At 37.9% G+C, this 14,168-nt stretch overlaps 1 protein-coding gene across 1 annotated transcript; it reads right to left on the minus strand.

Moving 5' to 3' along the window:
- Window positions 1–2,577: 2,577 nt before the first annotated feature.
- LOC102778227 (OX-2 membrane glycoprotein-like) lies at window positions 2,578–3,978 on the minus strand. Its single transcript, XM_087836074.1, has 5 exons — window positions 3,924–3,978; window positions 3,515–3,853; window positions 3,063–3,389; window positions 2,804–2,905; window positions 2,578–2,645 (listed from the first exon to the last, which is right to left on the minus strand). The coding sequence occupies exons 1-5, from the start codon at window positions 3,976–3,978 to the stop codon at window positions 2,578–2,580; spliced, it is 891 nt and encodes a 296-aa protein (XP_087692200.1).
- Between the last annotated feature and the right edge of the window lie 10,190 nt (window positions 3,979–14,168).

The following is a 14,168-nucleotide window of genomic DNA, read 5'->3' on the forward strand; positions in this document are numbered from 1 at the left end:
AAATATTTTCACTACAGTCATGCATAAAACAGTTCCTCCTGTTCGAGGTCAACATAGCAGATCATCTCCCTCCAGCTCCGTCTATTCCCAGCATCCTCCTCTGTCACACCAACACTCTGCAAGTCCTCCTGATGGCTGATCCCAGTTCTGTACTCCTCACATGCTCACCTTTCCACCTGTCTCTCTCTCTCATTCACACACATGTATTTTGTCTTGCTTCTACTTTCTTTTATTCCTCTTCTCTACAATGCATGCCTCCACTGCTCCAGGCTCTTCATCTGCTCCCTACTGTCACTACAGATCAAAGTGTCACCTGCAAACATCATAGTTCACATAGACGTCTGCCTCATCTCATCAGTCAGCCACATCACCATTGCAAACAAGAAGGAGCTCAGAGCTGATCACTGATGTAATCTCATTTCCTGAACCTACCTGTCACTAAAACCTTCGCCTCAGCACTGCCTCACATCCTTATGTCTTATGACCTGGCCCATCCTCACATACTTCTCTAGATCCTCTAGATCCAAAAATACCCAGTGAAACTCATTCTGACCTTCTATATTCTTCTCTATCAACACTCTCAAAGCAAACATCACATCTGTATTCCTCTTTCTCAGAATAAAGTCATACTCCTTACTGATCATCACTTCTCTTCTTAACTAGCTTCAACAACTCTTCCCCATATCTTCATGGTGTGGCTCATCAGCTTTATTCCTCTGTAGTGACTACAGCTCTGCACATCACCCTTGTTCTTGAAAACTGATACCAGTACACTTCTTTTCCGCTCCTTAGGCATCCTCAGTCTGGCTAAAAAGTCCTCCGCTGTCTGTCCTAGACACTTCCATACCTGCGGTTGATCCTGGTGAAAGGCATGTCACCAGGATCAACGGCCTTCCACTCTTCGTCTTCATCATATGCCCTCACTTCCTCTTTACTAATTCTCTCCACTCTCTGATTCACTAACACTCTGATTCACTCTACCTTGCTTTGTCATTTGCTTCATTCATTATATCCTAACAGTATTCCTTGTTACTCAACAGTTTTCGCTGTAGTTAATCTCTATAGTTAACCACGCTAACCAGCTGCACATCCTTCCCAGCTCAATCTCTCTCTGTCACTTTTTTTTTAAAATTTTATCTTCAAGTAGTCTCAACTTTATTAATGTAGTACTGTAACTCTGTTCCAGGCATACTGAAAAAAGCACTTAAAGAACTCACTTTTAAAATATTACTCTGCCATGCTTTTACTCTTACTTAAACTCAAACTATGTCCACACACACTGATGTTTTTTAGGAATTTTGTTTGCATGTTTACGCGATAAATGGGCCGGCAGGAGTTTCTGAAAAGCTCCTATTTTACTGATACCAAAACACTATTTACGTTCGGACAAAAGGCCAAAGCTACGTTCACCAAAATGTACCTGTGACCGTAACCTCACACCGCCACTTTTTCTGCAGCTCTTTTGTTTCTTTCAGTCTGTGGTATGTGTGTAGCCTCTTCATATTTTTGAGGTGGATTTAAACTGTTTCCAACACTATCCCTTTCATGTGAACGTGTAGGGGAAACCCTTGATTAGCTAAGCAAGTTCATGACCAGCTTTGTGTTGCTGTCTATCCTGATCATGGATGTTAAGCAAAATGGATCCAGATAACTGAAAGATATCCTGGGTATGTTAAACTAGCTTCACAGTACAGGGCCCTTGGCAGCTCATAGTCACTGAGTCAACCACAAACTCCTTTGTATACTGAATTATTTTAGCACCATGAATACAAAGTAGAATATTAGTGAAGTGGAAATCATTTTACCATCATTTTCACCATCATCAGTCCTCTGCCAAATTATTTTAATCTTTCTACAGCTTTAGACAGAGCAGAGGATGGGATATAGAATATATGTCAGGTACATCTTTTAAAAATAATTTTACCAGAAGTTACACATGTTCACATTCCAACTTTGTGTTACTCTGAGGCATGTATTTATGTCTACGTCTGAGTTACAGCTGATGGTTTTAGGTGATCCTTGTTGCACTGTATTTAACTGCTGTTAGACTGTATTCAGTTTAACAGTAAAAAAATGCCATGCATTTAAAGTGTGCATGTAACTCACATGGTATAACGGCAAGGTATAAAATATTATATTTTAGATATTTTATTGCTATAAAAAATGTATTTCATTTTAGCAACATAATGCAGAACATTTTAGACAGCAGCAACAAAAGATTGGTATTTTTTTTGAAGTGCTTAAAACAAGATAAACATTTTACAATGAGCTGTATAAAACGTATGTAAAGAGCCTTAGATGGAAGCTGAGTTTTAGAGAAGTAAAAATGTGGAGGGGTCATCAGTCTGTGAAAGAAACATTTTGGGGGTTCAGTCAACTAAAGATTCAGCGAATCTAGAGATTCTACACACACTGAATCCATACATGCAAATTTAAACCCAGAAAACATCTCCCAATATTGGTGTCTATGTGGTGCAGATTTAATAAACCGAGGGAGGAAAATTAATACTTACACAAAGACACATCGATTTATCTTCCAAAGAATTATTAAATAAACATGTAGAAAATGGATATTTATCAAACTGTCTTACCATTAATGTCATTGGCTGATTTTTGTGGTATTTTATTTGTTGTTCTCAGAGTCCCTGAGTGACAGAAGGATTTCAAACTTTTAAATAATAAATATTTGCAGATATTAGACAGGTGTCAGTGTAGGTCACATATAAGAGTCATAAAGCATTCTGTTTTAATAGGAAGAGACACATTAAAATAGGACATAAAACAAGTCAAGAGTGAAAGTTACCTCTTCTTGTCTTTTTTTTAAGCAGGACAGCTATGAAAGTGGCTACACAAGCAAAGACTATCTGTCCCACTGTTACACCTGATGCAATGATCCAGAAGGAAACTGTGAGAAAAGCAGGAAAAATTTGACACTGATTAACACTGACACATCAATCATGGATCACAGTGAAACGTAGACCTACTGAAGTCATTGTTATTAGCTCCAAATTGACTCAGATAGCATCACTCTATAAATCTGTGACTTTGAAAGAGTTTCTCACCATTATAATCAGCAGTAGCAGCAGCATACACCTGCTGGACCTCAGGAACCGTCACCATCATCTCTCTGTGAGGAGCAGAGAGCACTCGTGCTGCACATCCCACCTGTGTGCTCTGTTTACGTGAACCTGAGAGCACAGCTGTAGTAGTGACAGTGAATGTAGCGTTGGTGTTGGACACATTGACAGTGTTGTACTGTGAGAAGTTGAGGTCTTGTTGTGAGACACTGAGTGTTATAGTGGGAGCAGGTCGACCAGTGGCTGAACAAGATACAACCCACTCTTCAGTAGAGTTTGACTCTCTGACATCAACAACAGGTTCGTGTAGCTCTGTGAAGGATCAACAAACACTTTAAGAAAAATGATTTTAAAATGAGATCAACATCTGACCAAATTTCATCTGTTATCTTTTTTGCTGGAGCCTATTGTAATTTGAAGAAGGTAAAAGTTCTTACCATAGACTTGGAGGCAGGGTCTACCAATAAAGGCTCCTTCAGGATAAGTGTTAAACAGACAGCGATAGCATCCTTCATCCTGCTCCGTCACATTCCTGATGACTATGGAACAGTTCCATAGACCAGCATGTTTAAACGTAACTTTATCTGTAAAGCCGTCATTCACTCTCTGGCCAAAGTACTTGTTGTAGGTGGCAACATTTGCCTCCACATCATTTGAACTTTTCTGCCATGTGACCTGAAGGACGTCTTTAGTTTCCAAGAGCTGACAGCTCAATTCAGCATCTTCTCCCACTGCTGCCAGCACAGTCTGCTGTGTTTGGATCACTGCTGCTGCACCTTTAACAGAGAAAAATGAATCAGTCATCAGCAAACAGAAACACTGGCTACTGAAGCATCTGTTCCTTACCTGTTTGAAAGACTCCACACACAAAAAGTAGATACACAAGCACACAATCTGCCATCGCTATTGCAAAGTAACAAGTTTGAGATGAATAGGAGACCTTTTTGGATATCAAAAGATGTAAAAGGTTGGTAGTAAGTGAATAAATGCACACTGAAACTACACAGAAATCAGGGCAGACATACCGCACACTCACAGTTGAGTTAAAAAGTAACTGAACGAAAACAATTGACTTCTCCTTCAATTCTTTTTTTTAACACAAGGAAGGGATCTGCATCAGATCACTTCCTTGTGCTTTCTCAGTAGTCTGTATCAGATCCTCAGCAAGTTTACAAAAAACATCCTTTTTAACAGGAATGCCAGAAAGCAAAAATATTACCTCAAACAAATTATCCCATCAGTTATGACCTGGTCGTGACCTGATGTCACACACACATGACCGTGGTTTTGCTGTTTGTCACATTATTAAAGTCAGCATTATGTACTGTAATATGCAGACATTAATCTGAGACTCTTTGGATCATTCTGAGTCTCATTAATTATTGCATTAAAACAGATATTTCAATGTTGTATATCAGATATCTGAGAACGAAGAAAACCAACTATGTGTTTGTGGTGTCGCAGAGCTGTATGACTGCACTTGTGTTCATTATGGGTCTGTTTCTATAATTTTGTTTCTAACGTGAATATTTGCACAGACTGACAAACTTCATGTTTCATTCAGTTTATGCAGATTCAATTTATCTTTGATTAAGAATAAAGATGTTTTACTATTATAGAATACGAATAAGCTCTGTTATAGCACTCTGTATCATTTTAAACATAAAAGGCTGGATGTTAAAACCTTTGACCCTCTCTTAGGTGTATGTGTTTTTAACCACAGCTTTTTAATCAACTTTATTAAACAGCGGTAGAAATGTGACCATGTGCCATCACTGTTGCAAATGGTCAAGTTTTAGTTAAAGTGCTCTGGGCATAACACTCAGAGATAAACAAAGTAAATATAGACACAGACTACACAAGAAACACTAAGCTTTAACACCCACAGGCAAGTGTGGGTGTTTCTTCCCTTTTCATGCTTCTTCTCCTAATAATTAGAGTTACTTTTGCATCAAGTTCCCATTAGTCTAATGCAGAGGAGGCCTCTGGTTGTAGGGTATTTTTATTTAAAGTGTCACGGTTCTGGGTCTTTTGACCCAGCGGTTTGTGTTTCTTACTATTATTATGATCTTGCGTTCTAGCTTATTCTTATTACTTGGGGTTTAGACTTTTTAGTTCCAAGGGTTTTGATTCTGTGCTCCCTCTGTTTAGTGTCTGCCCGTGTGTTCCCTCTGTTCTGTCTGTATCGCGTCTCTGAGTCCAGTCTGTGTATTTCCTGTTTTTCTTTGAAGGTCCATATCTTATTTCAGTATTTTTAGTTTCGGTTGCTCTGTCTTGTTAGGTCTAATTTCTCCCGACTGTGTTCCCACCCGTTCCTCATGTTCCTGCCTGTGTATTTATAGTGTGTGTCCTCCAGTGTTCAGCGTCACGCTGTACCCTCATCTTATCCTGTGTGTTCTGTTTGCCTGCCTTTGTAAGGTTATTTTTGTATTTTCAGTCTGTTACTTTTGAGTTCAGCATTAAAGCTGTTTTGACTTCACGTTTTGCCTCTATGAGTCCTGCGTTTGGGTCCTCCATACTGCCTGCCTGCACACAGCCTTGACATAAAGAGCCAACGTGATGCCTATTAGCTTCGGTAACTCTACCATTATATCACTGTATCAGGTGAGAAAACATCCACCATCTCCACATAACTATGAAGCAGCATAGTTATCCTCTAAAGTCTCTGTTTACTTTGTTCCAAAACAATCATCTTAACCAGAGACGACATCAGGACTTGTTCAGTAATTGAACAACAACAGCACAAGTTCAGATTCTAATTTAGATTTTATGTCCACTGCAGTTTAATCTGCTATCATTTAGTTAATATGAAAACAATGTTAGTGTTAGATGTTCAAGTCTGTAGTCGGCTTCATGTTCGAGTTAATCCTGTAATATAGGCTAATATAACTGACAGGGGATTTCTAAAAATCACCCTGCAGTTCTTCAGCTGAGACACCTGAGTTAGAAAACACAAACACTGCAGTTGTCTTTTACTCGCGAGGACGATCACAGAGCGCTCTTCCTTGCAGGAGGCACTCACGGACTCGCGCTGTATCACTGTCTGCGTTCTTTATTTGCGAGGACGGAGCGCTGGAGTGTAACATTCTAAACAAAACAGACAAATATAAAAAAAAATCTAGTATTAAAGTATAAAGTGTCAGAAATATCAGCATTATAAAAATAAAAATTAACAATTGAAATCTGGAAGAGTGGCTAAAGCTCAGCCCCAACCAGGTCATGTTTAGGCACAGCGAGCCTTAACAGATCTCCAAGCAAATGTCTAAAAAATAAAGGACTCGGGGTGTTGCAATGACCCAAAGTCAAGAGCTCAAACTGACTCAAATGCTGTAGTGGGATCTTCAGAGAGCTGTGCAAAAGTTCTGTCACTCACAGTAAAACATCATTCCTTTAGCTTATGTGCGTTTAGATTCTGTGTTTGGTGCATTTGTTAAGATCAACTCACTTGGCAGAAAGTTCATATTAAACAGTTTTGCTGTGAGGTGTGTGTTCACCACAGCGTGTTGCTTACATCTTCTTGCAGGGGATGGTTTTAGTTGATCGTTTGTTGGATTGTTGTAATTTGGTGTTTGTTCACCTTGCTGTTATTCTTCTTCAAATGTGCTCTGATTGTTCAGATAAAAAAATAAATAAAACCAAATATATTTAAAATGTACACTAACTAAACTGAACTTATGGAGCCCCGCAGGGGACATGGGAGAAAAAAAAATTAAGACGGACTTTTGCGAGATCTCGCAAAACAAATTCACCTCCAAATCAGTACTGAAACCTTAGAAACAACCGCAGCGATGGAGGACACATACCCATTTGAGCGATTCATAGATTTTTACTTTGAGCTTGGACTAAACTATAAAGACATTAAAACTGTGCTTTGCAGTAGACACAGTTTTCATATAAGCGAAAGACAAGAGAGAAGAAGAGTTCTTAGCGCAAGGGGACACACTCGCCACAAAGCGTACTCTGACCTGGCCGTCTTGGTTGAATTTATAGACAACCAATTGCAGTACTCTGGGCAGCTTCGCGGATACCAATGGATGTACGCTAAATTCAGGGAACATGGACTACGCTTGAGAAAAGAGGATGTGCGCTTGGTTTTGAAGGAGCTGGATCCCCGAGGTGTTGCACTGAGGCAAGCAAGACGTTTCAGGCGAAGGAACTATTTTTCAAAAGGGCCGAATTTCATCTGGCACATGGACTCCTACGACAAACTGAAGCCATATGGCATCTGTATCAATGGTAGTATTGACGGTTTCTCGAGAAAAATAATCTGGCTTAATGCGTACACAACAGATAGTAATCCGAAAGTAAGAGAGATAAAGGAAACTGAGGAAGTGATAGAGAGGTAATACACGAAGTACTGTGAGAGATGAGACCTGTGCCAGGTTTAGGAAATGGAGAGACTTGCAGGAAGAAAGAGACAAGACAGGGAGAAGCGGTTGAGAGGAGCAGGGAGTAAATGAAATGAAAAATTGTGTAAATACTATAATTTAGGCTTAAGCAATCGGCCGCCTTAAGGAAGAGCTCAACAACCAAGACTACAGTAACATCTATGTTGAAGATGTTGACATGGCATATGAAAATTTCTTATCAATAATATTAACTATTTACAATTTGGAATTATTTAGATTGGAATATCCAAATAACTTAGTAATACAAAATACAATGATCAGTGACATAAAACAAATTGATTATTATGAATGGAGTAGATGAGCCAAGCAGGTAGTAATAAGACCAATAGTACTAATGTAAGATATCACAGCATAACAGTAACCGTAGTTAGTGTGTGAAACACTTGTACAGATGACATTAGGTAAAGCACATGATTACAAAAATTCACATGATTGTTTAAAAATAATAAATTGCATAAATATAAGAAACTTTCGTCTCAGTGAGTGAGTTGTCTCATTGTGATCTGCGTATATGTATATTATATGTACATGCGATCCCATTTCTTAAATTTCTGTATTCTTTTTAACAGGATGAGCTGGATGACACTGAACAGGTTTGGAATACACACTCCATCAGACCATCAACAAACATCAATATCCCCAGTGGTCGACCTAATGTAATGTATACATTGCCTGAGCTCTACGGGACAAGAGACTTCTATTGCCCCACTGAAGAAGAACATGTTGAAATGTGTAAAACTGAGTGTGTTTTTCGACTGACCAAACCATGTGACCCCGATGTATATGAACTGTGCTATATCATCATGACTGAGTCCCATCTGACTCCACCAACAGACCCATATCAGGCTGTGAACTTGTACATGCATTTAAGATAGAACATCATGGCATTAGTGTAAATTGCATACACTGCAGCGAGAACATTTCTCAAAATTGACCTGTGCTATATGTGAGAAAGCTAACTTCTGGATATTGTAAGCTTTCTAGTACACAGTCATTTATGAGAATATCTTATATAGAAATATTTATTGTTGTGTTCCAGGAGGGTCAGTGAACTAAAGTATAAAGGGGAGTCTCTGCCTGTTAATGATATTCTGAGTGTTCTTTAGCACAAAAACATTGTAATGTTCTGTCAAATGTTATCAAGTTTTATGTCTATGTGTATTACTTCAAATTACTTTAACTGTCTATTTGGCTTGATACATGGATCAAAACATAAGACACGTCTTAATTTAATGTGTTAGGAGTTTTAATGTACAGTGTTTACTCAGATAATGGTGGTTTATGTTGAGTATTTTGTAATAATTTTTAAATGGTGAGTTGGTATTTATTTACACCATCTCTATTTGTTAATGATGGGAATGTTTAGTTGTTGATGTTGGCTAGAATACAGTTTAAAATTGAAGAGATATTCTATTATGCCTTGTTGCTTTATATATATTATAACGCCAACTGTCACACTGGCAGGCTACATGAAATGGTACTAAGGGGCATCATAATCTGAGGGGGGGGGGCACCTTGGCATTTTTCTAAACTCAAGTTTCTCTGTCTAAAAATATAATTATTTCATGTCATTTTTGCTATTTTTTTAAACTATTTATTCTGATACCAGACGAGCTTTAGTTTTTCGATGTTGGTTAAACAAAACTAAATCGAGACCTTTTCAACTCTTAGAATTTCTAATAGATATAAACATTCGTTTTTTGGTCACTGAATTTATCTGAAGCTTATTTTATCAGCTGAATAACAAATTCTTTGCACCCACCTGTTCTGTTGATGAACAGCAATTTCATTCGAATGCTAGTTTTGCAAAACTCACCACTTCTGAAATGATGATATGTGTTGTTGAACTACCGGACAAATAAACTGAAATCTAATCAATTTCTAATTTTTTTTTTTTGGACTATGTAGTACAGACAACTAAAAAATTACGAATGACAAAAGCATATCGACAACATCTGTGTATTGACTGCCTGTGTTCCCAGGCACTTTCATTTAAGAGAAGGGTAGACAGAAGTGCATAATCTGTCAAAAATGTAGCAATATTTTATAATTAACCATATATACTATTTAATCTAATTAGAAATCCTGGCCTACAATCTTGTTTATCCAAGAAACTGTTAAATCTGATAATCATTGCTTGGTAATTTGTAACTATATACAGTATAAAGAATTGTGAATCATCTGTATGTCACATTATGGCAAAGTCCTTTCAAAAAAGATAACTTGTGATGGCAATATGCTTTTTAACAAAACAACTAGTAAACATTTTGGAAGCTAATGAAGGGAAAATAGGACTTATTGTTACAAGATGATGTTTATAGGCCACATCAGCTTTAAGAATTTGTAAACAGGATCTTAATAACTTTCAATAACTTTTTTGGCAACCACAGTGACATTCTTTACTAATATTAATGGACCTTTCACCCTAAAATCAAATTTACACATTTTTTTATTCGCTAGCTGTAGTATTCGTTAATCCACATTGTTTTAGTGTGAGTTGCCCAATTTTAGAGATATTGACTGTACAAGCCTACCCTTCTCTTGTTTCACATGGTACTTAATGCTTAGTAGCAATGTCTTTATGTAGACCTTATGTAGCTTCATGTAGTTTTTCAACAAGGAAGAGATCTCTACAGCTAATACCTCCCAAAACTAGGCAACTCACGACAAAACATTCTAGATGGATAAACAGCAAGCCAATGTGTGTCACTGTGGGGTATGCAGGTGTGTTGAGAGAACGTACCCAAAAGCAGAAGAGGAGAGAGAGAGGGGACACTGAACTTAAAACAAAAGCGAGCCTTTATTCTGGCTGATGGCAGGAGTAAAAGGAAACAATGACAGTGTACAGCAGATTTTGATGTGATCTGTCCCTCTAACGCTAAACACAAACCTTGTTTTCAACAGAAGTTAAAGATGCGGTCATTTTCAAAGAATTTTAAACAATAAAGAGTCCTTGTGAAATCTGAGCTAACATACAACTAAACCATCAGAAAATTAAATTTGTGACTGCTTATTATACGGCTGAATATATCAAATGCTTCAATGACAAATGAAACAAGACAATTTATGAACTCAAGGATAATCATACATATAACAATTACAGCTGTAACCATTAGTACACTCATCAAGTTCAAATGATGTCCATTTCAAAGTAATTGCTGGAAAGGACATTGCCGATGGCAGGCTGCATGTTGTTCTTAGGTGGTAGGAAGTGGGAACCCATCCTTGTAAAAAGGTCAAGCAGGTCCTCTTCATCATTTTCATCCATTGTGCCTTGGAGAGCCTTCTCAACAGCTGATCTCTCAACAGGAGGGAGATAGTTGAGAAACGATGCAATCAGAATGTCTACATCAACTGAGTCCATTCTGTGGATTCAAGCTAAAATGAAAGTCTTTGACAGCCTCACTGGAAAGACACCATGGTCTAGTAAGCCTTTCACCCATATCTGCCCAACTGCTTGCCATTCAGCCTCACTAAAGTCTGGTCTCAGCCTTGGAACTCGTTCATTTTCACCTTCACACTGTTCCAAAAATTGCTCCCAAAATGCAGTGTAAACCTCCCTTGACACCCCAGCATCATCAACAGCATTTTTATTTACAAAGTTCATCTTTAAAGTCTCATTCAGAATGCTACTGTCCATATATACAGCCAAAAGATCATCAACAACTTTTATTCTGCGAATTGATACATGTAGAGGGCTCTGTGGGTCTCCTGAATTTGATGGGGAAAGTTGGTTGCTTGAATCTAAAGGCAAACCTTGTGCAATGAAATTCAGTCCATGGTCCTGAGTAAAAGACAAAACATGTACATTCCATAAGAAATGCAAATGAATTGTACAGATTACACAATATCAATGTTCTGAAAAAGTTTGAAATTTATTTGTCTACTTTTAGTGGGCTGTACATTCCTAAACCATGGTTGCACTGACAATTTATATATAACATTAACATTTTGGCCTGATGGATGTCCTCGTATGCCTCACAGAAAATTATACAAGTGTTCTTTACATGTATGAGAAGACTCACTTCTGTGCAAAAAAGATAGAGAACACAATAGTGACACCAAAACAATGTCTCACTGCTGTGTTATGTAAATAATTTGATTTCAAGACTAAATTTCCTGTTTAATCTTATCTTAATGTTAAACACTGGAATTGTCTCTCAACTGAAAATATCCTTTTAATTCAAATGGACCCACAAACTGCCATATCCTCAGAAAATAGCATGAAATTTTGGCATCTCTACAGTATGTGAAGATAGGTGTTTATGGTTGCCTGAATTGATCCATCTTACCTGTGCAATCTGGGGTGCTTCCTCCTGTATTGACTGCATATGGGGTGTGGGCAAGCCATTAGCTGAAGACAATGGTAGCAGGAAACCATCCATAGGTAATCCATTTGTGTCGGCATTCTGAGAAGGAAGTATTGCATTAATTGACAACAGACACCTTAACCCTTCAAGATTAGAAGACTCTTCTTCAATCTTCTACCTTGGCCTATTCTAAATCATGGATGTTCTTAAAAAGTCTGCAAAATATGTCAATAGGTCTTAAAAAATAGAAAAAAGATACACCTCTTTATTTTCAGCCTACATGTCTCACAAGAGTAAAAAGACATATTACAGTGGAATTCCACAGGTTTTTATCAGATCTTGATGTACTTCTTACTACTTAAAATGTTGTATTATTGCTGTAACAAAATCAAGTTTTAAACAAACAAGCGATGAATTCTGATTAATAGAAATCGAGCAAGTGTTTCTCAGTACTGTAGGTTATTGTGTGGATGCTTTAAGGCATCCACACTATTATTTTCCTGTTTCTCTTTATTCTTTATACTTTATTATTATTGTGTGGATGCTTTAAGGCATCCACACTATTGTTTTCCTGTTTCTCTTTATTCTTTATTGTGTGGATGCTTTAAGGCATCCACACTATTGAGTTCCTGTTTCTCTTTATTCTTTATACTTTATTGTGTGGATGCTTTAAGGCATCCACACTATTGAGTTCCTGTTTCTCTTTATTCTTTATTATTATTGTGTGGATGCTTTAAGGCATTTTAAACTATTCTGCTATTTCTGCTAATGTGCGCTATGACTTTTGCTTTTTTATTTGCTATTATACTTTTTAAAATATTAAGCTTTTTTTCTTTAATTTGTCCCATTGAAATGAATGGGAAACTTCCGCAATTCTGCTAAAACTTGCTTGTTTTTGAAACTTAACTACTTCCTCATACTTTCACCTAGAACAACCATTCAAACTTTAAAATGTTCACAAATTATTGGGCTATTCATGTATGATTCAGCTTTTTCATATCTGTTACCATTTTCATCTTATCCCTCTTTAAGTTTTGAGTTTCATCTTTGTGATTTTTCACAAAATACATGCGTTGTTATGGTATCTATGCAGTTGGTTCTAAGTGAGCCACTGTAACTTTGGCAATTTTCTCTTCATGTCCGAACAACTTCTTGCTACTTGCTCAATTTTCACTCAACTCCCACAAATTATACATCAAAATGTAGGTATTTTTGCTGGCTTTCAGAAAATGTCACTATCATTGTTGTGGAATTTATAGAATTTTGGCAAATCTCCTCAGACCAACACAAAGTCGGAAAACGCTCCATAGAAAGTCAATGGAGAGTTTGTTCAAAATCATCGCTTGATTTCTGTAATGAGAGGCATATTCGAATCGTCATATCTCCTTAACGAAGCGAAGTTAAGACATGAGGCTTGTCCGAGTATATCTTCAGACACTCTTGACGCTCACAATTCAAGAATTTTTTTCTCACCTATTACCATTTGGCCATGAATTACAGTGGGGCAAAAAAGTATTTAGTCAGCCACCGATTGTGCAAGTTCCCCCACTTAAAATGATGACAGAGATCAGTAATTTGCACCAGAGGTACACTTCAACTGTGAGAGACAGAATGTGAAAAAAAAAATCCATGAATTCACATGGTAGGATTTGTAAAGAATTTATTCGTAAATCAGGGTGGAAAATAAGTATTTGGTCAATAACAAAAATACAACTCAATACTTTGTAACATAACCTTTGTTGGCAATAACAGAGGTCAAACGTTTACTATAGGTCTTTACCAGGTTTGCACACGCAGTAGCTGGTATTTTGGCCCATTCCTCCATGCAGATCTTCTCAAGAGCAGTGATGTTTTGGGGCTGTCGCCGAGCAACACGGACTTTCAACTCCCGCCACAGATTTTCTATGGGGTTGAGGTCTATAGACTGGCTAGGCCACTCCAGGACTTTCAAATGCTTCTTACGGAGCCACTCCTTTGTTGCCCCGGCGGTGTGTTTTGGATCATTGTCATGTTGGAAGACCCAGCCTCGTTTCATCTTCAAAGTTCTCACTGATGGAAGGAGGTTTTGGCTCAAAATCTCACGATACTTGGCCCCATTCATTCTGTCCTTAACACGGATCAGTCGTCCTGTCCCCTTGGCAGAAAAACAGCCCCATAGCATGATGTTTCCACCCCCATGCTTCACAGTAGGTATGGTGTTCTTGGGATGCAACTCAGTATTCTTCTTCCTCCAAACACCACGAGTTGAGTTTATACCAAAAAGTTCTACTTTGGTTTCATCTGACCACATGACATTCTCCCAATCCTCTGCTGTATCATCCATGTGCTCTCTGGCAAACTTCAGACGGGCCTGGACATGCACTGGCTTCAGC

This window comes from Neolamprologus brichardi, chromosome 23, assembly GCF_056152115.1.
Source record: "Neolamprologus brichardi isolate AB-2024 chromosome 23, ASM5615211v1, whole genome shotgun sequence".
Taxonomy (NCBI): domain Eukaryota; kingdom Metazoa; phylum Chordata; class Actinopteri; order Cichliformes; family Cichlidae; genus Neolamprologus; species Neolamprologus brichardi.

What these genes read in the sequence shown, in the direction of transcription:
- LOC102778227 (XM_087836074.1), bottom strand. Translation starts at nt 3,978, where the DNA reads ATGGCAGATTGTGTGCTTGTGTATCTACTTTTTGTGTGTGGAGTCTTT. An exon ending in GTGTGGAGTCTTTCAAACAG is followed by an intron (nt 3,854 to 3,923) that starts GTAAGGAACAGA and finishes TCTCTGTTAAAG; the next exon opens with GTGCAGCAGCAGTGATCCAA. An exon ending in TGCTACTGCTGATTATAATG is followed by an intron (nt 2,906 to 3,062) that starts GTGAGAAACTCT and finishes CTTTTCTCACAG; the next exon opens with TTTCCTTCTGGATCATTGCA.